Source organism: Medicago truncatula, chromosome 4, assembly GCF_003473485.1.
Source record: "Medicago truncatula cultivar Jemalong A17 chromosome 4, MtrunA17r5.0-ANR, whole genome shotgun sequence".
NCBI classification, from domain to species: Eukaryota; Viridiplantae; Streptophyta; class Magnoliopsida; order Fabales; family Fabaceae; genus Medicago; species Medicago truncatula.
Window position 1 is genome coordinate 3,339,902 of NC_053045.1, and position 23,262 is coordinate 3,363,163.

The window sequence follows — 23,262 nt, forward strand, 5'->3', positions numbered from 1 at the left end:
CATTACTCAAACTAAAAATATTATTTCGTACAATTAGAAATCTTAACTTTGTAAGTACAATTATTTTCATAAATTATTATGGAAGGGGTTTATCTAGTTTAGGGGATAAATTAATATTTTAGTTCATAAAAAATTGTAAACATCGGATTATTTGATTCCTAGAACAAACAATTTTAAATTTAAATAGTAATTTATTGCAAATTAATGTGATCAAGAGCTATTAATTACAATAATCAATTTAAATTTTGTTTATTTCATATATGAATGAATGAATACATTCACTCGTTATTTGGCTAAATAGTTGGCTTGAATCTTGGAATTGGTCGTTTTGGTGGCTTGGTGAGATCTGATAATGGTGATTGATAACTGGTTTTCATGGTCACATTGGCTACAATAATAAACTTCATTGAGAATCATTGGCATGTTTTTCGGACTCCCTCGTTGCTATAAAGTTATTAAATGAAATGGTCCAACCTTTTCATGAGTTCGCATGTGAAGTTCCAACATACTCTTCAAGAAGGAAATCAATGTGCTGATTTTTCCCCAAAAGGGTTCTTCTCAACTTAACTCTGAATATTGTGTCATCTCCGCCAATGGAGGTGGAGTTTGCTACTGCCATGCTTGCATATGCTTTGAGAATCTCCATTCCTAGGGAGTAGTTGTTTTCCTTTTCTTTACTTTTTTCTTCTGTAACCAAACAAAAAAAAAAGTATTGGCTTGAATGAGAGAAGGAATAAAAGGTTTCATGCAAAATGATTTTACCAAGTATTTTCTTGACGATGGCCTATATGTAATTGAATATCATGTTCTTGTTATGATAGCATTCAGAGTTATTACTTGAAATGAAAGTTGCAATTGGTGGTTGAAACTACAGTCCACAACAGCTCATAGGTGATTGAAAAAGACTCAAGAGAATACAAATATTTTATTATTCATAGTTTGAAAATGACTCAACATGAGGAAATATGATGTGAACCTGCTCTCTTACAAACAGAACATTACATGAAAGATGTCTTGTATCTTATTGAGTAATTTGGAAGGATGGTGGGTAGTAATAGGAAGTGGATCTTCTTTCTTCTTCCGCCTTCTCAATTGAAAGAATTGCTGCATTACATCTGCGCACTCTGTCGCCAATACTCCTCTTCTTATTTTTATTTTCGGATGGAACGGGTGAACTGGTGCAGGAGGTATATCTCTTGCTTCTGAGACACTTTCTCCTCCATCAGGAAAAAGCCTGCAAAGCAATTTTGGTCATTATCATAAATATCATCATCATCATTGTTTATTTCTAAGATAAGACTGAGGTCCAGTTGAACTCATCAAGGTTCTCAAAAATTGAATTAGCAGGAAGTTTAAATGTAATTATATAATGTTGACAATGTGGTTGTAGCATACAACATCTTATACATAGTCAATACCATGTTTAATGTGCGTATTAATGAAATCTCTTTGATCAATAAAAATGGGATTGGAAACATTTTTGAAATGACCATACTGTAGTTGAATATTACTTTTAAGCAAAGAATTGAGTTGCAGAGGCATCGCACAATAGAGTACCACATCCCAAAATACAGTAGTTGAATCTGAACATCTATTTTTTATTGAATTGTGTGTTTAAGCTTACCCGGATTCGATCTCTACGATTTCAATTTTATAATAATTTCCCCTCCCACAAATTTTTTTAAAAATGTGTCCTCAAGTCCTTATCTTATTATAATAATAAACTAAATCATATCTGTGTTCAATTCCTCTTATTCAATTGTTTTCAAAGCTTGACCAAGTTAACCAGAGATGGCGATAGAAAAATGATTAGTATTTGGTAAAATGAATGTAGGCCCCACCATTTAATGTGAGGTCCATTTTCAAAATGGTGGTCCCTTTTCCCGAAATGGTGGAACCCACGTACATTTCACCCAACAAGAGGGTGAGTGTTGAAAAGTGTGTTCGAGTGAGTGTTGCTTGCACTACTCATAGGAAAATAAAGGTACATAGAATGAACAAACATTATATACTCCATGCCATTGCATATATAATTATGAACAATACAAAGAAGTATAATGACATGACTGCATACCTAACCCAGCTGCCGTCAGCTCCAAGAAGCTTATTGGGAGCTCCCCACACAACAGTATCTATTCTTGCCTGAAGAATGGCACCAGCGCACATTGCACAGGGTTCAAGCGTTACATAAAGTGTAGTTTCCTGACAAAGGTAAATTTGTGTCCAAATTAGCCATGATACTAATTTATCAAAGTATATCAAATACCAAAACTAATATACATTAACCATTAATCAAGATGCATCATATTACTATGTGGTCCAGATACACACATCATTTACTTTCCTCTTACTCCAATTCTCTACTACCAAATATTGCTTTTCTGTCACAAAAATATAAAAAACAAATACCACCAAATATTGCTTTAGGTGATTTTTGTTTTGTTTAAACATAACTGTTACAGTTACCGTGAAATTCAACCTTTGCTTTTAGAATAAAAACCTACAATTTAGTCCATGAAGTATCACTCTCAACCTAATTCCGCCTTAGGGAAAGGTAACTGGAATTGAGGCCTAATGCATCATAAAGCAATTCAAACAGAATCATCCCCCTTGTCCTAACATACTCTGAATACTCAATTTTTATATCTCTGCAAATAAATAATATTAGGGTGCAAATTATTGTGAAATTCAATCATTGAGATTGTTGCTACAGCTTAGTTTTCAAACATTACTTAATAAAATTGACAAAATAAAGAGCACTACTTTATAACATAATCTAATTTTTGAATAAAGACTCAATTAAGTTCCTGAAGTATCAGTATCTCAACTTAGTCTCTAATAAACGGTTTTTCATAAACATTAGAGATTAAATTGATAAATTTCATATACTTTTAAGGATTACCTTTTATTTTAATATATTTTAGAGCTAAGTTGAAGAGAGAGTGATACTTCAAGGAGTAAATTGAGGGTTTATTCTCTAATTTTTTTCTTCTCTTTGGTGTTTGGTTCAGTCCTCTTATCAGACTGCTGTATCAGATTCGCATAGCAACTGGGATGTTTTCTAGGGGTCAGATTTACTTTTGCTGTGTAGTTCCCTTATGGAGGATATCGTATCCTATCTCCGTATTTTGTTTTCTTTCTAAATGGATTCTTTGATTAAAAAAATAAAATACCACATCCGGCAAATGGGTTTTTTAACATTACCAATCAATAGATAAAAATTAGGGAGCAACCTTCCATAAAATAATCACACCCTAATGACAACATTGCAAGCAAATATGCAAATGGAGTTTGTTTTTGAATCTAGAACACCACATCAGGAAAGTTGTACAGTACCAGCTATTGTTAAGTAAACTGTGAACAATGATTAGTTAAATTGGTGACAATGAAGGATCAAGGACACTACATGTCTTTATTAAGGGACTAATGACTGCGGTCCCAAACTTTCCGACTGACAAATGAAGTTTTAATTTTTCAATAGATCTTTCATGTAAAATACAGGATTGAAATCTGGTGAACAACATATAGGGAATTTTTTACAATATACACTTTCTCCGGTATGTGTAAAATAAAAACCAAAGATAATCTTTAAGGCTTTCAAATCATGAAAAGGTCAGGTTATTGGAAAATTATTGAAACTAGATTGCAGTGTTATTGATGGTGGACCATGGTGGACGGCAAAAAGACGATCGTTTTAATCCTCCATTTACACTATACGACGCCATGGCGCTGCCATCTGTTAGAACTATTGGGCCTAATGTTAATGAAAGGCCCAATTCTGAGGTGTGGATAGTGTACACCCGCAAGGGGAAGAAAGAGAAGAATAAGTTTGTGACATGGCTGGAAACGTTGCTGAAATCTAGGGAATTCTGTTAGCAGAGGGGAATATACTGAGGAGGGTAGTGTCGTATATGGGTTATGCACGTTCATTGTTAGTGACATAGGAGAATATTTGCTCTGGTAGGGGCATTGCTCTGGAATTTTCTTCATAGCAACTATCCCCGTTCATCAATTGCAATCAATAAACATTATTTTATCCATTCAATTTCTGTGATATTCCATCACAATGTGGCCATGGGTGTCAAAAATTTAGCCACATCTATCCGACATTGCACCGCCCTGGCTGCTATTTGAGAACTCTGCTAGAGAACTTTAGCGACAATCTTTTTAACACACTTCATTATTGTATAAAATTAATGCAAGTCTCACTAAAATAGAAGCAATCCCACAGTACAAGTGGAAGAGCATGAATTAAAATATCCCACAATAATTTCACCCAATAATAATGTATTAGGAAAAATGGGTTTGACTTTAGTCGAATAGGTAAATGGTCCAGTTTATTGTATTTAAGCCACAAGAGAAGCGAGAATATGGGTTTGGCCATAGTTTATTGTAGTTAACCCAACTATGAGTATGATGTCAAACTGCAAAATATATATATGCACCTTGTACATTTTAACAACTATTAAACTGTTCCAATATGAACTACTAAAGGCTCAGTTGAAACTATCACCGTATAAAACTCCAAAAAAATTAAGAAACCATTCACGCTTATCACATGTATCGATGATCGGGTAGCAGCTACGCAACAGCATTTTTCATAAAACTGCATGGCTGTTATGCAACGTGACACTGCTATTGCAGCATCTATAAACTATAGTGTATGCCATTGCCAACATTACAAATGCTCCAACTCAATTCTACTTGGCATTTGGGTTCGTTTTTGGTTTTGCAGTTGAAAAACTGCAAATCTAAGTTTGGACTCAAAGTAACTCTAGAGCTCCTTTGGAGTAAAGGTACATCATTAGTAACTATAAACCAAACATGACCTTAGAGGCATTTTTATTTAGTTATCCTTCAAATTATTCAGTATCTATAAAATAATAAGTTTGCTGCTATGTTGACAATAACACAAAAGTTGTGGAATACTATAATTAGTTAGTAAGTAAATGGGTTCAAAAACAATATAACAGAAACATATCAAATGAATATTAAACTTTGGTTATAACATCAAAATACACTTTGAATTTAAACCAGGAAAACTTACTGATAGTCTCCATGAGTTGAGATGTTTTGAAGCTTCTCGTATACAGACCATCTCTGCGTGAGCTGTGGAGTCCCGTAACTCTTCTACTCTGGAACAGATACTTTGAAATAAATTAAAAATTCACATAACTGGAAAGAATGAACTAATGCAAAAATATTGACGCTTACAAGTTGCATCCTCTTGCAATAATTTTTCCATGCTGCACAAGAACAGCACCAACAGGGACCTCCCAAGTATCACCGGCCTTTCTGGCTTCTAAAAGTGCTTCCTTCATGAACAATTCATCAGTTCGTCGCTGCTCAAGTTCAACATTATAGGTTTCTTCCCAGTCATCGAACCTATCTCTTGAAACCTGACCTTTCCGCTGAAACTTCCGTTGTTTCAACTCTCCATCCTTTCTGTCTGAGCCAGACATTTCAGTCTTCACTGGAGCAACAGGTTCTTTTATCGGCATCACTGATTCAGATCTGGAAATGTCAGATCCACCGATATTTACAATTTCTACTGCAATAGGTTGCCCTCTAACAGATAATGGATTTGGTGACTGCATTTTTTTTAAGCCAGAAGTAGTGACTTTCAAATCTTTTTCATTTTCAGTTCGACTAGAAAATTCCTTTCCAGCATATGGGGTGCCTTTTGATGTTGATCCACTTTCCAATTTATTTGGAAAAGATGATCCAACTTCAATATGTTTTCCTTTGTCCTTCAATATTTTAGTGTCCGACACATCTCCCTCACTTTGGGTATAATGAGTACCTGGTTTTGATTTATCAGAAGTCATGGCTTGTGGTAGCACACTTTTACCAGTTTCCTCACGCTCCTGCCCAGAATGCCATGTCTCACTGTCAGATTTGTTTGGTGAGTTTCTGTCACCTGATCTCCCAGAAGAAGTGGAGGAACCAGCATGTGAACTCCAACGTAATTGAACAATATCAGAAAGCATACCCCACATGGACCTTCCTGTTCTTTTGACAATTGGTTTTGCAGTTTCATTGTTGATCTCTGGTTCTTCAGATGATAGACCATGCCCAACAGATGGTTCTTTTACATCCCACATTTCATCAGAAATCCCTTTGGCGCCCAGAAACCCAGTGGAATGGCTGGACTCATGACTCTTTGACTGAGAGTCATTTTGAGTGCCTTGTTGCCTTGAACTGTTAATCTGATTATCCTCAACATCAGAGGCCAACATTGTTCCAGCAACTTCTATCTCCTGTTGTCTTTCTGAAGTTGTGACTTCATGCCTGACCCTCTCCACAAACTCATCAACAAACTGTTTTGATGATTCCTCTAAACGATTAGCTGAACCAAGCACATCCTCTGGAGTCATGAAAATAGAAGGTTCACTATATGACTTATCACTTTCATATTGGGAATGCGATCTTGAAAACATAGCAGGACTTCTTCCCGAATTGCCATACAAAGCAGAAGAGCCACTCTCTGAAACTTCAAGGTAGATATCAGGGCTTTCAAACCCAGCAGGTTGTTCAACATGAGCTGAAACTCTACCCGTTTGGGAAGAAGGGTTCCTAGATCTTTGGTGGTCATTAGCAAATTCAAAAATCCTTTCTTCAGTTTGGGAAGAACTTTCTCTAGTTTTAACAGCTGATGCCGATTTACTTTTTGGCATAAGTCTCATCTTCTCATAAGTTATTTGAGAACTTGAAACTTGCTTTTCATCACTGTCAAAGCCTTCCGATGAAGTGCTGAAATGTTCATATCCTTTGCTATGTTGGACACTCTGAGTTCTCCTCCTATCAGTTTGGAGTCGTGTATCCCTTTCATGTGAACTTAAGTATGATATTTCTTCTTGGTTCTTCACACTAGTTTTAGACATCGGGATAGATGTATCTTCTACATGACTCCCATGAACTTGTGATTCTTCAGAAAACAGTTGGGATTTTCTTCTGTCTTTATCATGTGCAATGGTCTTCTCTCCTTTACGGTGTTGCAACTCCACTCCCTGAGCAGAACTCAAAATCGAATTCTTTTTCTCTCCCATGTTCTTCATCCTAGTATCAGAGGTCCTTTCAGAGTCTTCAATTTTAAAATTTCCTATATAATTTTGGGAGCTTCTCTCTATTACATCCTCTGTTGTGGTAGAATTAGAACCAATAAAATTTTTATGTTTATCGCCTCTTTCCTGCAAACGTGTTTCTGATATCCCAAGACTCCCTTCCTTGCCACCAAATGTTTTCTTTGATTTCAAACTTTCCGTTCCGGTGGTAGAAGTAGAACCAACAAACTTTTCATGTTTATCACTTGTTTTCTTAGATGAGTTGGATATTTCAAGGTTCTCTTCACTGCCACTGAATCTTTTTCCTGATAATAAAGTTGTCTCAATTTCATCACGACCAGACTCTTGTGCATATGAAGATTGATTCTTTCTTCTGTTTCCTGTTTGAATGTATGCCTTGTTTGTTTTCTTATCCAAATGTTCTACAAAAGATGAATTATCTTCCTCACTGTGGACTTGCTTCTGTGAAATAGAAGCTTTTCCATAACCAGATTCATGCATTGTAGATCCTTTTCGATGCATATATTGGTGGTCTCTTGTGGTATCAGTTTCCTGGAAGGTTCCCTCAGTCAGCAATTTTTCGGACTTTTTTCTTATATTCCAATCAATATCTGCACCAAGTACAATCTTTTCTTTATTTGAAATGTCGTGCACCTTCTTTTGGTCAACTCTTTGCCTGTTGAATTCTTCTTTTACGTTTCCCTCCACGCGGTTTGCTTCATCCTCCTCATATCCCAGTGAAAATTCTTCCAAACCCATATTATGCTGCACTTCCATGTCACTCTCGAAATCTCCGGACGAGAGCGTGTAATAAGATGAACAGCTAGACATATCTCTCTGTTTCTTACAGTTTTCATCTTTTGCAAAGGCTTCCTTTTCAGTGTCATTTATTTCGCATTCTCTTCTCAAGTCTATGGAGGATACTTCGTGTTGCTTCAAATTTCCCTTTTTCTTTGTTTTTGTTTTCTCACACAAATTGAAATGTCTCTCTCTACTCAAATTATTTGTCTTCTTTTTGGCTTCCGCTCTGTTGGATGAAGACACATTCTTCGATTTGGTACATGTAGCATCTTTATCTGCTTCCTCACTCAAAAAGCTGAGAACTAATTCAGATTCATCAGAAGCAAATGAAGGGAAATCTTCTCTTTCTCTCCCTTTCTGTGAGGCTGAGCAAACACATCTTTCCTTTATTCTACTTCTTCTACTTGTATTGCAAATATTTCTTTCATTGGTAGAGCACTTAAGCTCACAAGAGCCTCTAACAAGACCATAAGGAACCCGAGAACAGTAAAGGTTTTCACCTCTGAAAATAAACCTCCTGGTTGCTGACAACTGAAGGAAAGTGGACTGCCTCAACCCATTTAGAAGACAAGGCTTTACGGGTACTCTATAGGTGGAGAGAGCACAAAAGTCACAACAACCAAGGCACGACGAACAGTTTGACGAGGTTCTGTCAAATCTTTCATACCGTAGGTTTGAGTAGCCATCGAAAGATAAACGGAATGATTCTTTGCAGCTGACACCATATACGGTTGAAGAAAAATATGCGTTGTACATAGTCGAATATGCTTTCCCACCCCACTGAGGGATGTGGTTCCTTCAATTACAACTGAGCTAGGATCCCAAACAGTGTTATTTGATGCACCAGAATAACAACATTAACGAAAACACAATTTGAGAAGCACACAATGCTTTCCACCTTTCACACACCTGTCCCAATAGCAAAATCAGAACTAAATTAACTCAGCAATGCATCATAAAATAATTAAACTTGAAAACAATTAATAACTGAACAATTCCTGATTGTCGCACTCTCGTGTCATACAGTGTCGAGGACCCCAAGTCAGGGGATGCAAACAATTTAACTTTAATAAACATATTAATCATGTGTATAAAAATAAAAACATAAATATAAATCATAAAATTTTAATAGATTGTATTTGAATATTATGAGCCTATTTTGTATATCTAAACAATACTTCACAGTATAAGGCCCTGTTTGTTGGTGGCACATTCCACATTAGCCGATCTAATTGGCGATATTCTCTTTCAGATGTATGAGCTCCAACAAACCACACATATTGAGTAGGGTTAATGCATACAACATACCTCAAAATTTTCTCCTCTAGTAAATCCTCCTCCAGACCCAGAAGCTCTATATGCTACACTTCCAAAGCATGTTGTCCTTCATTAAATTATATTCTATATATACAGCGTGTGGACAATAATATCAGAATAAACACAAACCAAAAAGTAATAAATTAAAGGTAAAAATTAGCCATTGCCTACCAGATTTGCAAGGCTTCTTGATTTTGTCTTGAAGTTTATTATAGTAGTCAAATATTGAATACTTGAATCCTGGTAACGTGCTTTCTAATTTCTTCAATTCTACTGATAGAGCTATGTTGTGTTATCTACACGTTGCTAGCCGATAGTAGTTCATCGCAGCCACCGCCCATTTGAGTATTCATTGTTGTAGCTTTTGGGACACAACCCAAAGGCTCTGCAAGTGCATTTTGAAAAGCAATTTTCCTACCTCCTAGAGTGTAAACATCCTGCAATCAAATTGTAAAGGAAGAATTCAAAATAAGAAAATGGGAAAAATATGATTGCAGGGGAAAAAGAACATATTGGGCTCTTAATCAAGTATGATAAGTTTGAATATTAAAATACTAACTTTCAGTGTATTGGTCCAATTGTCTATCACCGTTTTGACAGATTGTATCTGGTATGACTGAGAGACATTAGATTTTTGATTGTGAAGGCCAGAAGTAATTTTGCCTCCAACATTAAACAAGTATACAACATTGTTCAAAACCTTTCTGGTTTTTTTATCACCTAGTGTTTGCATTAATAACTTTACTACATCCTTGAAGTAGCTACAATGTTGTTAAATATCAGCTACAGAGACGCTATAGCGATATAGCGTAGCGGACTAACCGCTGTTGTTCTGCGATATGCTATTTAGTATACAATGTTATCGAATAGCGCCTATAGTGGCACTATGGCACTGTAGCATAGTGGAATTTTAACACTCCACTATCTGCCATTGGAAGGTTGATCCGAAAAGTGAAATAAGAATCCTTGAATGTCCAATTTATTGACTATGAGGGCGTCCATCTAGAAGACTTATTTGGGCCGTCACACAAGCCCTTCTAAAGTGTTTAGACTAATTTATCAAAATAACTTATTATTATAGGAATAACTTATAACTTATTATTAAAGGAATAACTTAAGGAGCTTGCAGTGCACTATAGGTTAGCTTTATAACTATCTAACTGTCAAATGACAGTTGTAGCAAGATGTAGCTAAGTGACTGACAAATGACAGTCACTAGCAACCGGTAAGCCGGTTAGGATCAATTCTATATATAGATTGATCAAGCATGTAACTAACTAATTCAATATTCAGTTAATGAAAAACAAAGTTCAAACATTCTTATACTCTTTGAATATCTCTAACTAACTCTCATAGAATAGATTCTAGAAATCTAACACTTATCATGTTAACAACATCAACTATCAGTCACCATCAAAAAGCAATACCACATACCATTACGATATCAACAACAAATAAACAATGAACTACAACTATTTGGCTCATTTGGGCACATCAAGAGCAACAGCAATAACAGAAGCAACCAAGTGTTATCCCACTAAGTGGAGTCGGCTACCTGAACAAATTACGCCATAATGTTTTATCATAAACCATATTTCGGTCCAACTCATTAAATCTTCCTTAATAGTTTATCTAGGTCTTTCTCCAACTCTAGTAATCAAAGTCAGACTATCCTCCATATCAACAACGACAATCAAATATGTCAAAAACAACAAAACCTTAATAATGTCAAAAAACAAATACTAAAACTTACTTTCATAGCATTAACATAGAACTACATGTTTAATCTTAGCCATGCATCCTTTGTACTTGTATGGGAGAGAGAAAAGACAAAATTGGCAAATTTAAGAAACACAAATTCAGAATTCACGCCCTTTACTCTTCGTGATTACGTATCATATTGATATTTATGAATAATTCTTAGTCAGTGATATGCATCAATATAACGCAAAACAGAAACATTTATCTAAATATAAAACATATTACATAGAGGTCAAAATGAGTTCATACATTTCAAACTATCCCATGCTACTTTTGCATATCTATAATATAGAATAACAGTAGGAAATTAGAAACTAGTGTAATACATGCCCTGACCTTCCTCAATCAAATGAAACTTTCATGGAGTCCAGTACTTTTGCATTCTTCAAAAATTAATTTTGGGACAGTGATATAATTGATAACTCTCCTAATCTTATTTTTTGTTCTTCATTATTCACACACTTAATAAACAACTGTACCCCATTAATGGGTGTCTTTGATTTTGTTTCCAATTCCTAAAGTTTTGATTTTTCACATACCCTTTTACTTAAAATCATGATTTACTTTTTGGGTCAGTAAAAGATATTGAGATTTTGCTCATGAACCCGTAAAAAATTAACCACAATCGACAGATTCATGCTCATGAATCACACAAGTGAGAGAATGTGTACCTGAGTGAGAGAACGTGAGATTGAAAGAGAAAAGTTTGAAGTTGTATGGGTATGTGTTGTTCAAGCTACAAAGAGAAGATCGATGAGAGTTGTGTGGAGAGTGGAGACAGAAGATTAGATTGGGAAGCTTTCTTACACGACAACGGTGTAAAGTTATTTACACACTCATACATTTTTTATTTTATTTTTAACACATACATTTTTCTCATATACAATTCATCAATTATTAAGCCCGTAAACCATATAAAACTTGGCCCAAAACATTATTTTAGAAAATCACCAATTATCAACCTAATTCATTGGATTATCTACTCTTATTAATTTTAGTTTCAAACCCTAATTCTACAACATCAAAACCTATTGACAACTACAATGTTAAACCCTTTTTTAGGATTACATACGATGATCGCAAGGTTCTACCGCTTTCTCTTCTCTGACTCTTCTCTTCTCTTGGTTTCTCCCTTTTAGCCCAAAAAACTGTTTTCACGTATTCTGTTTTTCTATTCCTAACCTCTCTTTTTATAAACCTAACATATTCTCCCTTATTCCAAATCTGCCCCTCACATCTCAATATATATATATTTCTATAACAAATATATCTCTATAACAAATATATTTCTACACCAGATAACATATATATTTCCACACCAAATAACATATATATTATACTAATAAATACCAACATATATTATAACAAAATATCACTCATAAAAAAAATCGAAGCACCGACAGCTCCGAATACTAAACCATGATCTCTCCTATGGCTCTTGCTCTAGCTAGTTGTCAAACTCAAAGTTCTTTTCTAAGGTTTCATTTTATCATAAATAACTCTTCTTCTCTTCTCCAACATTAATACAACCGCATAGCTATCTTCTTGCTCCAATTTATCTAACATTACATAAAAATATTCACAATTTCAAACAACCATCAAATATACTGCATTTTAACTGCATATCATTGGTATCTTTAAAGCATTTATAAAAAGCAGAGCAAAGATGCAGAGACACTCTTATAAAAATACTAAAAAAATATTCACAAACTTGAGTCAATAATACTATATTTCACATAAAATTAATCAGTAGATTCCTCCAAGAATTTACCACAAAGACTTAAACAAGTAATTTCATTAGAAAGTGAAACCATCACTAGGCTATGATTAAAACTATGATTAACAAAAAAAACTTTGTAAAGAGAGTAAAGGGTATGCAATTATGAATTTATCAATTAACAAAGGACAGTAAATAAGGTTACGACCAAAGGGGCAAAGAACAACAGTCAACAGGTTTAACAATTAGAGTTGACAATCAACTAAAGAACTCATGGCAATCAACTAAAGAACATGTAATCATCAAATCATAATTGAAGGAAATTACATTCAATTTCACATTACCTTACAAGTTACAACAATTAGGGTTTGTGGAGAGAGATGGAGATAGCTCTCTAAACTGAAGAAGGAGGAGAGTAATCGCGGCGGCGGTGATGGATGGAGAAGGAGGAGAGTGGTCGCGGCTCACCGGCGGTGGTGTGGTGGTGGATCGATTTGCTTTGGTTGGGAGAAGAAAAGGATCGCGTTTCTCACTTGTTCTCAGATGAAAGAGAAACGGGAAGAGGAAATGAGACTGAACAGGAAATATTAGTACTATTATTGAAGGATATTTTTGTAATTTCCAGTCATAAATTTTTTTATTTATTTTTAGGATGGGGTGGCGGTGGCTCCCCCTTTCAACCCCTCAGTTCCGCCACTGTGAATCACACAAGTGAGAGACTGTGTTACCTAAGTAAGAGAACGTGAGATTGAAAGAGAAGAGTTTGAAGTTGTATGGGTATGTGTTGTTCAAGCTACAAAGAGAATATCGATGAGAGTTGTGTGGAGAGTGGAGACAGAAGATTAGATTGGGAAGCTTTCTTACACGACAACGGTGTAAAGTTATTTACACACTCATACATTTTTTATTTTATTTTTAACTCTTAAGTTAACTTTAAACTTTTAGATTGGGAAGTTACAAAGTTTGTTTAATTATCTTTAAACTCTTAAATTTTTGAACGATTTTTTTTAGGCAAGTTTAGAACACTATGAAAGGTTCATTTACTAAAATTTAGAATTTTTTAACATGAAACGAATTAAATATGATTTTTTTTTTTTTTAAATGGTAAAAGTTAAAGATAAAAATTAACAAAATCTGGACGTAGAAATCAAATTTTGCGACAATTTTTTGCAGAGGAACTTTAAGTAATGTTCTTAACACGTCTGCAAAAAATTGTTCAAAAACTCATGGGTTTAAGCATAAATAAAACAAATTTGAATTGAGGAGAGATTAATACCGAGTGCATAATTTTTTTTTAAGGACTAAAAGAACTATTAAAATTAAGTAAGCACTAAATTTAAAAGATCCTAATTTAATAGACACCAAAAACATATTAAACCCATAATTATATATTGATATTTTTTTTAAAGAATTATATATCGACATTGCATATACTAACTCAATTCTAATTTTTAAAGAGTAAAGACTTGTAACGCCCTATTTTATTATTTATTTATTTTATTAAGTTTAGATGTCTTTTTATAATTTAGTCGATTTTTTTTTTATGAGTGATATTTTGTTATGTTATATGTTGGTATTTATTAGTATAATATATATGTTATTTGGTGTGGAAATATATATGTTATCTGGTGTAGAAATATATTTGTTATAGAGATATATTTGTTATAGAAATATATATATATATATATTAAAATAGAATATTGAGATGTGAGGGGCAGATTTGGAATAAGGGAGAATATGTTAGGTTTATAAAAAGAGAGGTTAGGAATAGAGAAACAGAATACGTGAAAACAGTTTTTTGGGCTAAAAGGGAGAAACCAAGAGAAGAGAAGAGTCAGAGAAGAGAAAGCGGTAGAACCTTACGATCATCGTATGTAATCCTAAAAAAGGGTTTAACATTGTAGTTGTCAATAGGTTTTGATGTTGTAGAATTAGGGTTTGAAACTAAAATTAATAAGAGTAGATAATCCGATGAATTAGGTTGATAATTGGTGATTTTCTAAAATAATGTTTTGGGTCAAGTTTTATATGGTTTACGGGCTTAATAATTGATGAATTGTATATGAGAAAAATGTATGTGTTAAAAATAAAATAAAAAATGTATGAGTGTGTAAATAACTTTACACCGTTGTCGTGTAAGAAAGCTTCCCAATCTAATCTTCTGTCTCCACTCTCCACACAACTCTCATCGATCTTCTCTTTGTAGCTTGAACAACACATACCCATACAACTTCAAACTCTTCTCTTTCAATCTCACGTTCTCTCACTCAGGTACACATTCTCTCACTTGTGTGATTCATGAGCATGAATCTGTCGATTGTGGTTAATTTTTTACGGGTTCATGAGCAAAATCTCAATATCTTTTACTGACCCAAAAAGTAACTCATGATTTTAAGTAAAAGGGTATGTGAAAAATCAAAACTTTAGGAATTGGAAACAAAATCAAAGACACCCATTAATGGGGTATGTAACACCCCGTTTTCCCAACATAAAAATTTCGCATAAATAATCAGAGTTTTTCAACATAAACGGAATGTCACATTCTTTTCTTAAAATCATAAACTGAATAAATAACTATTTATCCTTTAAAATTCAAATACAAGATCCTTAATACTTCGCAGCGGAATTTATTTCAATAACTAAAACAGTCTTTGGCACGAAGGTCTCTTCATAAATGTCTCGTAAAAATCCAATCTAAAAACATAGCCATAAATCTTCAAAAACAATATGTAAGGAATAGAAAAGCAATAACAAAAGATCTCATCCCGTTACGTATCAGAGCACCTAAGACACACGAGAAGGAAAGCTCACACGACATCAACTATTCTTGGTTACCTGTTAGTTACCCATGGTGGGCAAACAGAAGGGGTGAGATTTCACAAACAATAATATTAAGCATATAATTCATCAATTACATTTAACAACATAAGCATCATCAATCATATTTAACAACTCATAGACAACATCATGTAATCATCATAATATTCATCATAGATAATAATATATCATAATTCACTTCTTTAATAGTTCATATAAAGAATCACAGCTTTAAACAATTTCATGATTTAACAACTTAACAACTCGACAACTTGATAACTTGACAACTTGACAACTTAACCTCTTGACTATGCAACTTAATCTTCTAATCATGCATGTGGTACCAATCTTTGAGCGTAAATAGGCTCCAGGGCATCAAGCCCTCAACTTTATTTGAGCGTAAAAAGGCTCCCAGGGCATCAAGCCCTCAACTTAATTGAGCAAAGGCTCCAGGGCATCAAGCCCCCAACAATGAAATGCTAATGCAAGGACTCGACCTCGTAACATCTTAAATCGACAACCTCTTATATAATCCAATAATTTGGAACTTCATCATCTTAATCAACTTAGACCGACTCATGCAGCTTAGTTAAATAACAACAGCGACATAGTAGTATACAAAAACAACATGACATAATAATATCAAATGCAAGTCAATCAACGTCTCAATTATTCACAGATAATCTAATTGATGCATATACAATTATATCCCAATATAACAACATCAAATCATAATCAACATCTTAAAACATCATATATACATATAACACTTCATCAATCATGGACAATATCGTATTCACAAACATATACATACATATACTAATTCATCAATCATAATCAATTATTCACTGTGACCTACGTTCAGTAATTTGACCATAACTCAAATTCTATAAATCCTTTGAAGTCAAACCAACGGCATTAGAAAGCTAACATTTATACCTACAACTTTCATGTTTACACCTAAGACCAATTATGTACCAATCAATACCAGTTTTCATTTCAAATTCGGACAAAGTTGTGCTGAAAATCATAAAAATTCACTTTGACCTATGTGCAGTAATTTGACCTTAACTCATAAACCAAAATTCATTTTCAAGCCAAACCGACGCCACTGGAAAGCTAACACAATTATCTACAACTTTCATGTTTACACCAAAGGCTAATTCAAAACAGAAACGTGTGAAAAAGACGCAAGAACATGAAACAAAGACATGCTGTCACAGAGCAACTCGGGAAAAACACACTTTTCACCCCAAAATCCCAATTTTAACTTCCCTATGCCCAAATTTGATCCCAAAGTTTGTCTAAACATTTATACAAATCAAAAGAGACTCAAAACCATATAAAACTTGACCAAAAACATTATTTTAAAAAATCATCAATTAATCACTTTTAACCCTAATTCCCAAATTCTCAAAAACTAAAACCTACAACATGTTAAATACAATTTTCAGAATTATAGACTCAAGATTATTGAATGTTAGTCCCACCCTTACCTTATAGATGAAAATCGCAGCACTCCTAGGTCTTCTCCCTCCTCTCGGCTTTTTCTCCCTTTTCTCCAAAATTGATCGTACGTTATGTTTTTTCTAAACTAGGTTTCTCCTATTTATAACCATTTTTCTATTTTATCTTATTTCTCTTTCTCCCCCAAAACTCTCTAAAATCTCATAACAAACTCTCAACTCAATCTTATTTCTATTTTCAAATCTTAATCTATTAAATAACAACATAAGGCACTTAATAAATCACATAATCAAATAAATATATTTTAAACTCTTCTTAATAAATTTTAGACTCAATTAAATAATTAAATAAATCAAATAATTCAAAGAGGGCGTTACAGGGTACAGTTGTTTATTAAGTGTGTGAATAATGAAGAACAAAGAATAAGATTAGGAGAGTTATCAATTATATCACTGTCCCAAAATTAATTTTTGAAGAATGCAAAAGTACTGGACTCCATGAAAATTTCATTTGATTGAGGAAGGTCAGGGCATGTATTACACTAGTTTCTAATTTCCTACTGTTATTCTATATTCTAAATATGCAAAAGTAGCATGGGATAGTTTGAAATGTATGAACTCATTTTGACCTCTATGTAATATGTTTTATATTTAGATAAATGTTTCTGTTTTGCGTTATATTGATGCATATCACTGACTTAGAATTATTCATAAATATCAATATGATACGTAATCACGAAGAGTAAAGGGCGTGAATTCTGAATTTGTGTTTCTTAAATTTGCCAATTTTGTCTTTTTTCTCTCCCATACAAGTACAAAGGATGCATGGCTAAGGATTAAACATGTAGGTCTATGGTTCTATGTTAATGCTATGAAAGTAAGTTTTAGTATTTGTTTTTTGACATGATTAAGGTTTTGTTGTTTTTGACATATTTGACTGTCGTTGTTGATATGGAGGATAGTCTGACTTTGATTACTAGAGTTGGAGAAAGACCTGGATAAACTATTAAGGAAGATTTAATGAGTTGGACCGAAATATGGTTTATAATAAAACATTATGGCATAATTTGTTCAGGTAGCCGACCCCACTTAGTGGGGTAACACTTGGTTGCTTCTGTTATTGCTGTTGCTCTTGATGTGCCCAAATGAGCCAAATAGTTGTAGTTCATTGTTTATTTGTTGTTGATATCGTAATGGTATGTGGTATTGCTTTTTGATGGTGACTGATAGTTGATGTTGTTAACATGATAAGTGTTAGATTTCTAGAATCTATTCTATGAGAGTTAGTTAGAGATATTCAAAGAGTATAAGAATGTTTGAACTTTGTTTTTCATTAACTGAATATTGAATTAGTTAGTTACATGCTTGATCAATCTATATATAGAATTGATCCTAACCGGCTTACCGGTTGCTAGTGACTGTCATTTGTCAGTCACTTAGCTACATCTTACTACAACTGTCATTTGACAGTTAGACAGTTATAAAGCTAACCTATAGTGCACTGCAAGCTCCTTAAGTTATTCCTTTAATAATAAGTTATAAGTTATTCCTATAATAATAAGTTATTTTGATAAATTAGTCTAAACACTTTAGAAGGGCTTGTGTGACGGCCCAAATAAGTCTTCTAGATGGACGCCCTCATAGTCAATAAATTGGACATTCAAGGATTCTTATTTCACTTTTCGGATCAACCTTCCAATGGCAGATAGTGGAGTGTTAAAATTCCACTATGCTACAGTGCCATAGTGCCACTATAGGCGCTATTCGATAACATTGTATACTAAATAGCATATCGCAGAACAACAGCGGTTAGTCCGCTACGCTATATCGCTATAGCGTCTCTGTAGCTGATATTTAACAACATTGTAGCTACTTCAAGGATGTAGTAAAGTTATTAATGCAAACACTAGGTGATAAAAAAACCAGAAAGGTTTTGAACAATGTTGTATACTTGTTTAATGTTGGAGGCAAAATTACTTCTGGCCTTCACAATAAAGAAAAGATTGTACTTGGTGCAGATATTGATTGGAATATAAGAAAAAAGTCCGAAAAATTTTACTTCACCAATATCTGCACCAAGTAAAATTGTTTCTTTATTTGAAACGTCGTGCACCTTCTTTTGGTCAACTCTTTGCCTGTTGAATTCTTCTTTTACGTTTCCCTCCACGCGGTTTGCTTCATCCTCCTCATATCCCAGTGAAAATTCTTCCAAACCCATATTATGCTGCACTTCCATGTCACTCTCGAAATCTCCGGACGAGAGCGTGTAATAAGATGAACAGCTAGACATATCTCTCTGTTTCTTACAGTTTTCATCTTTTGCAAAGGCTTCCTTTTCAGTGTCATTTATTTCGCATTCTCTTCTCAAGTCTATGGAGGATACTTCGTGTTGCTTCAAATTTCCCTTTTTCTTTGTTTTTGTTTTCTCACCCAAATTGAAATGTCTCTCTCTACTCAAATTATTTGTCTTCTTTTTGGCTTCCGCTCTGTTGGATGAAGACACATTCTTCGATTTGGTACATGTAGCATCTTTATCTGCTTCCTCACTCAAAAAGCTGAGAACTAATTCAGATTCATCAGAAGCAAATGAAGGGAAATCTTCTCTTTCTCTCCCTTTCTGTGAGGCTGAGCAAACACATATTTCCTTTATTCTGCTTCTTCTACTTGTATTGCAAATATTTCTTTCATTGGTAGAGCACTTAAGTTCACAAGAGCCTCTAACAAGACCATAAGGAACCCGAGAACAGTAAAGGTTTTCACCTCTGAAAATAAACCTCCTGGTTGCTGACAACTGAAGGAGAGTGGACTGCCTCAACCCATTTAGAAGACAAGGCTTTACGGGTACTCTATAGGTGGAGAGAGCACAAAAGTCACAACAACCAAGGCACGACGAACAGTTTGACGAGGTTCTGTCAAATCTTTCATACCGTAGGTTTGAGTAGCCATCGAAAGATAAACGGAATGATTCTTTGCAGCTGACACCGTATATGGTTGAAGAAAAATATGCGTTGTACATAGTCGAATATGCTTTCCCACCCCACTGAGGGATGTGGTTCCTTCAATTACAACTGAGCTAGGATCCCAAACAGTGTTATCTGATGCACCAGAATAACAACATTAACGAAAACACAATTTGAGAAGCACACAATGCTTTCCACCTTTCACACACCTGTCCCAATAGCAAAATCAGAACTAAATTAACTCAGCAATGCATCATAAAATAATTAAACTTGAAAACAATTAATAACTGAACAATTCCTGATTGTCGCACTCTCGTGTCATACAGTGTCGAGGACCCCAAGTCAGGGGATGCAAACAATTTAACTTTAATAAACATATTAATCATGTGTATAAAAATAAAAACATAAATATAAATCATAAAATTTTAATAGATTGTATTTGAATATTATGAGCCTATTTTGTATATCTAAACAATACTTCACAGTATAAGGCCCTGTTTGTTGGTGGCACATTCCACATTAGCCGATCTAATTGGCGATATTCTCTTTCAGATGTATGAGCTCCAACAAACCACACATATTGAGTAGGGTTAATGCATACAACATACCTCAAAATTTTCTCCTCTAGTAAATCCTCCTCCAGACCCAGAAGCTCTATATGCTACACTTCCAAAGCATGTTGTCCTTCATTAAATTATATTCTATATATACAGCGTGTGGACAATAATATCAGAATAAACACAAACCAAAAAGTAATAAATTAAAGGTAAAAATTAGCCATTGCCTACCAGATTTGCAAGGCTTCTTGATTTTGTCTTGAAGTTAATTATAGTAGTCAAATATTGAATACTTGAATCCTGGTAACGTGCTTTCTAATTTCTTCAATTCTACTGATAGAGCTATGTTGTGTTATCTACACGTTGCTAGCCGATAGTAGTTCATCGCAGCCACCGCCCATTTGAGTATTCATTGTTGTAGCTTTTGGGACACAACCCAAAGGCTCTGCAAGTGCATTTTGAAAAGCAATTTTCCTACCTCCTAGAGTGTAAACATCCTGCAATCAAATTGTGAAGGAAGAATTCAAAATAAGAAAATGGGAAAAATATGATTGCAGGGGAAAAAGAACATATTGGGCTCTTAATCAAGTATGATAAGTTTGAATATTAAAATACTAACTTTCAGTGTATTGGTCCAATTGTCTATCACCGTTTTGACAGATTGTATCTGGTATGACTGAGAGACATTAGATTTTTGATTGTGATGGCCAGAAGTAATTTTGCCTCTCCAAAATTAAACAAGTATACAACATTGTTCAAAACCTTTCTGGTTTTTTTATCACCTAGTGTTTGCATTAATAACTTTACTACATCCTTGAAGTAGCTACAATGTTGTTAAATATCAGCTACAGAGACGCTATAGCGATATAGCGTAGCGGACTAACCGCTGTTGTTCTGCGATATGCTATTTAGTATACAATGTTATCGAATAGCGCCTATAGTGGCACTATGGCACTGTAGCATAGTGGAATTTTAACACTCCACTATCTGCCATTGGAAGGTTGATCCGAAAAGTGAAATAAGAATCCTTGAATGTCCAATTTATTGACTATGAGGGCGTCCATCTAGAAGACTTATTTGGGCCGTCACACAAGCCCTTCTAAAGTGTTTAGACTAATTTATCAAAATAACTTATTATTATAGGAATAACTTATAACTTATTATTAAAGGAATAACTTAAGGAGCTTGCAGTGCACTATAGGTTAGCTTTATAACTGTCTAACTGTCAAATGACAGTTCTAGCAAGATGTAGCTAAGTGACTGACAAATGACAGTCACTAGCAACCGGTAAGCCGGTTAGGATCAATTCTATATATAGATTGATCAAGCATGTAACTAACTAATTCAATATTCAGTTAATGAAAAACAAAGTTCAAACATTCTTATACTCTCTGAATATCTCTAACTAACTCTCATATAATAGATTCTAGAAATCTAACACTTATCATGTTAACAACATCAACTATCAGTCACCATCAAAAAGCAATACCACATACCATTACGATATCAACAACAAATAAACAATGAACTACAACTATTTGGCTCATTTGGGCACATCAAGAGCAACAGCAATAACAGAAGCAACCAAGTGTTATCCCACTAAGTGGGGTCGGCTACCTGAACAAATTACGCCATAATGTTTTATCATAAACCATATTTCGGTCCAACTCATTAAATCTTCCTTAATAGTTTATCTAGGTCTTTCTCCAACTCTAGTAATCAAAGTCAGACTATCCTCCATATCAACAACGACAATCAAATATGTCAAAAACAACAAAACCTTAATCATGTCAAAAAACAAATACTAAAACTTACTTTCATAGCATTAACATAGAACCATAGACCTACATGTTTAATCCTTAGCCATGCATCCTTTGTACTTGTATGGGAGAGAGAAAAGACAAAATTGGCAAATTTAAGAAACATAAATTCAGAATTCACGCCCTTTACTCTTTGTGATTACGTATCATATTGATATTTATGAATAATTCTAAGTCAATGATATGCATCAATATAACGCAAAACAGAAACATTTATCTAAATATAAAACATATTACATAGAGGTCAAAATGAGTTCATACATTTCAAACTATCCCATGATACTTTTGCATATCTAGATTATAGAATAACAGTAGGAAATTAGAAACTAGTGTAATACATGCCCTGACCTTCCTCAATCAAATGAAATTTTCATGGAGTCCAGTACTTTTGCATTCTTCAGAAATTAATTTTGGGACAGTGATATAATTGATAACTCTCCTAATCTTATTCTTTGTTCTTCATTATTCACACACTTAATAAACAACTGTACCCCATTAATGGGTGTCTTTGATTTTGTTTCAAATTCCTAAAGTTTTGATTTTTCACATACCCTTTTACTTAAAATCATGATTTCCTTTTTGGGTCAGTAAAAGATATTGAGATTTTGCTCATTAACGCGTAAAAAATTAACCACAATCGACAGATTCATGCTCATGAATCACACAAGTGAGAGAATGTGTACCTGAGTGAGAGAACGTGAGATTGAAAGAGAAGAGTTTGAAGTTGCATGGGTATGTGTTGTTCAAGCTACAAAGATAAAGAGAAGATCGATGAGAGTTGTGTGGAGGGTGGAGACAGAAGATTAGATTGGAAAACTTTCTTACACGACAACGGTGTAAAGTTATTTACACGCTCATACATTTTTTTATTTATTTTTAACACATGCATTTTTCTTTTCAACGTACCTTCAGTTTAACTACGTTATCACGTTAATTAATAAATGAGTTTAATTATTCCTTAAAAAAATTGAGTTTAATTATG

General features: G+C 34.1%; 1 protein-coding gene across 8 annotated transcripts; it reads right to left on the reverse strand.

Annotated features, from left to right (window-relative positions):
- Window positions 1-205: 205 nt before the first annotated feature.
- Window positions 206-23,054, reverse strand: LOC120575839 (tRNA(adenine(34)) deaminase, chloroplastic). 8 transcript variants are annotated; one of them, XM_039832942.1, is made up of 9 exons: window positions 22,964-23,054; window positions 20,692-20,957; window positions 20,512-20,604; window positions 19,041-20,112; window positions 5,215-7,702; window positions 5,048-5,135; window positions 2,075-2,202; window positions 1,003-1,234; window positions 206-687 (listed from the first exon to the last, which is right to left on the reverse strand). In XM_039832942.1, exons 4-9 carry the CDS (start codon window positions 19,957-19,959, stop codon window positions 649-651), a joined length of 3,894 nt encoding a protein of 1,297 aa, XP_039688876.1. In that variant the 5' UTR covers window positions 19,960-20,112; window positions 20,512-20,604; window positions 20,692-20,957; window positions 22,964-23,054; the 3' UTR covers window positions 206-648. The 8 variants fall into 8 exon arrangements, 7 of the variants coding, with proteins under 7 accessions (XP_039688876.1, XP_039688877.1, XP_039688879.1 ...); XM_039832943.1 differs by lacking the exon at window positions 22,964-23,054 and adding an exon at window positions 21,080-21,150; XM_039832945.1 differs by lacking the exons at window positions 19,041-20,112; window positions 20,512-20,604; window positions 20,692-20,957; window positions 22,964-23,054 and adding exons at window positions 9,174-9,266; window positions 9,354-9,619; window positions 11,615-12,198 and having other exon boundaries at window positions 5,215-7,539; window positions 7,573-8,774.
- Window positions 23,055-23,262: the final 208 nt, after the last annotated feature.

Coding starts and splice junctions, on each gene's coding strand:
- LOC120575839 (XM_039832942.1), bottom strand. CDS start 19,959: ATGTACAACGCATATTTTTCTTCAACCATATACGGTGTCAGCTGCAAA. Junction 5,136..5,214: donor ATTGCAAGAGGATGCAACTT/GTAAGCGTCAAT, acceptor TATCTGTTCCAG/AGTAGAAGAGTTACGGGACT. Junction 688..1,002: donor AGATACAAGACATCTTTCAT/GTAATGTTCTGT, acceptor GTTTGGTTACAG/AAGAAAAAAGTAAAGAAAAG.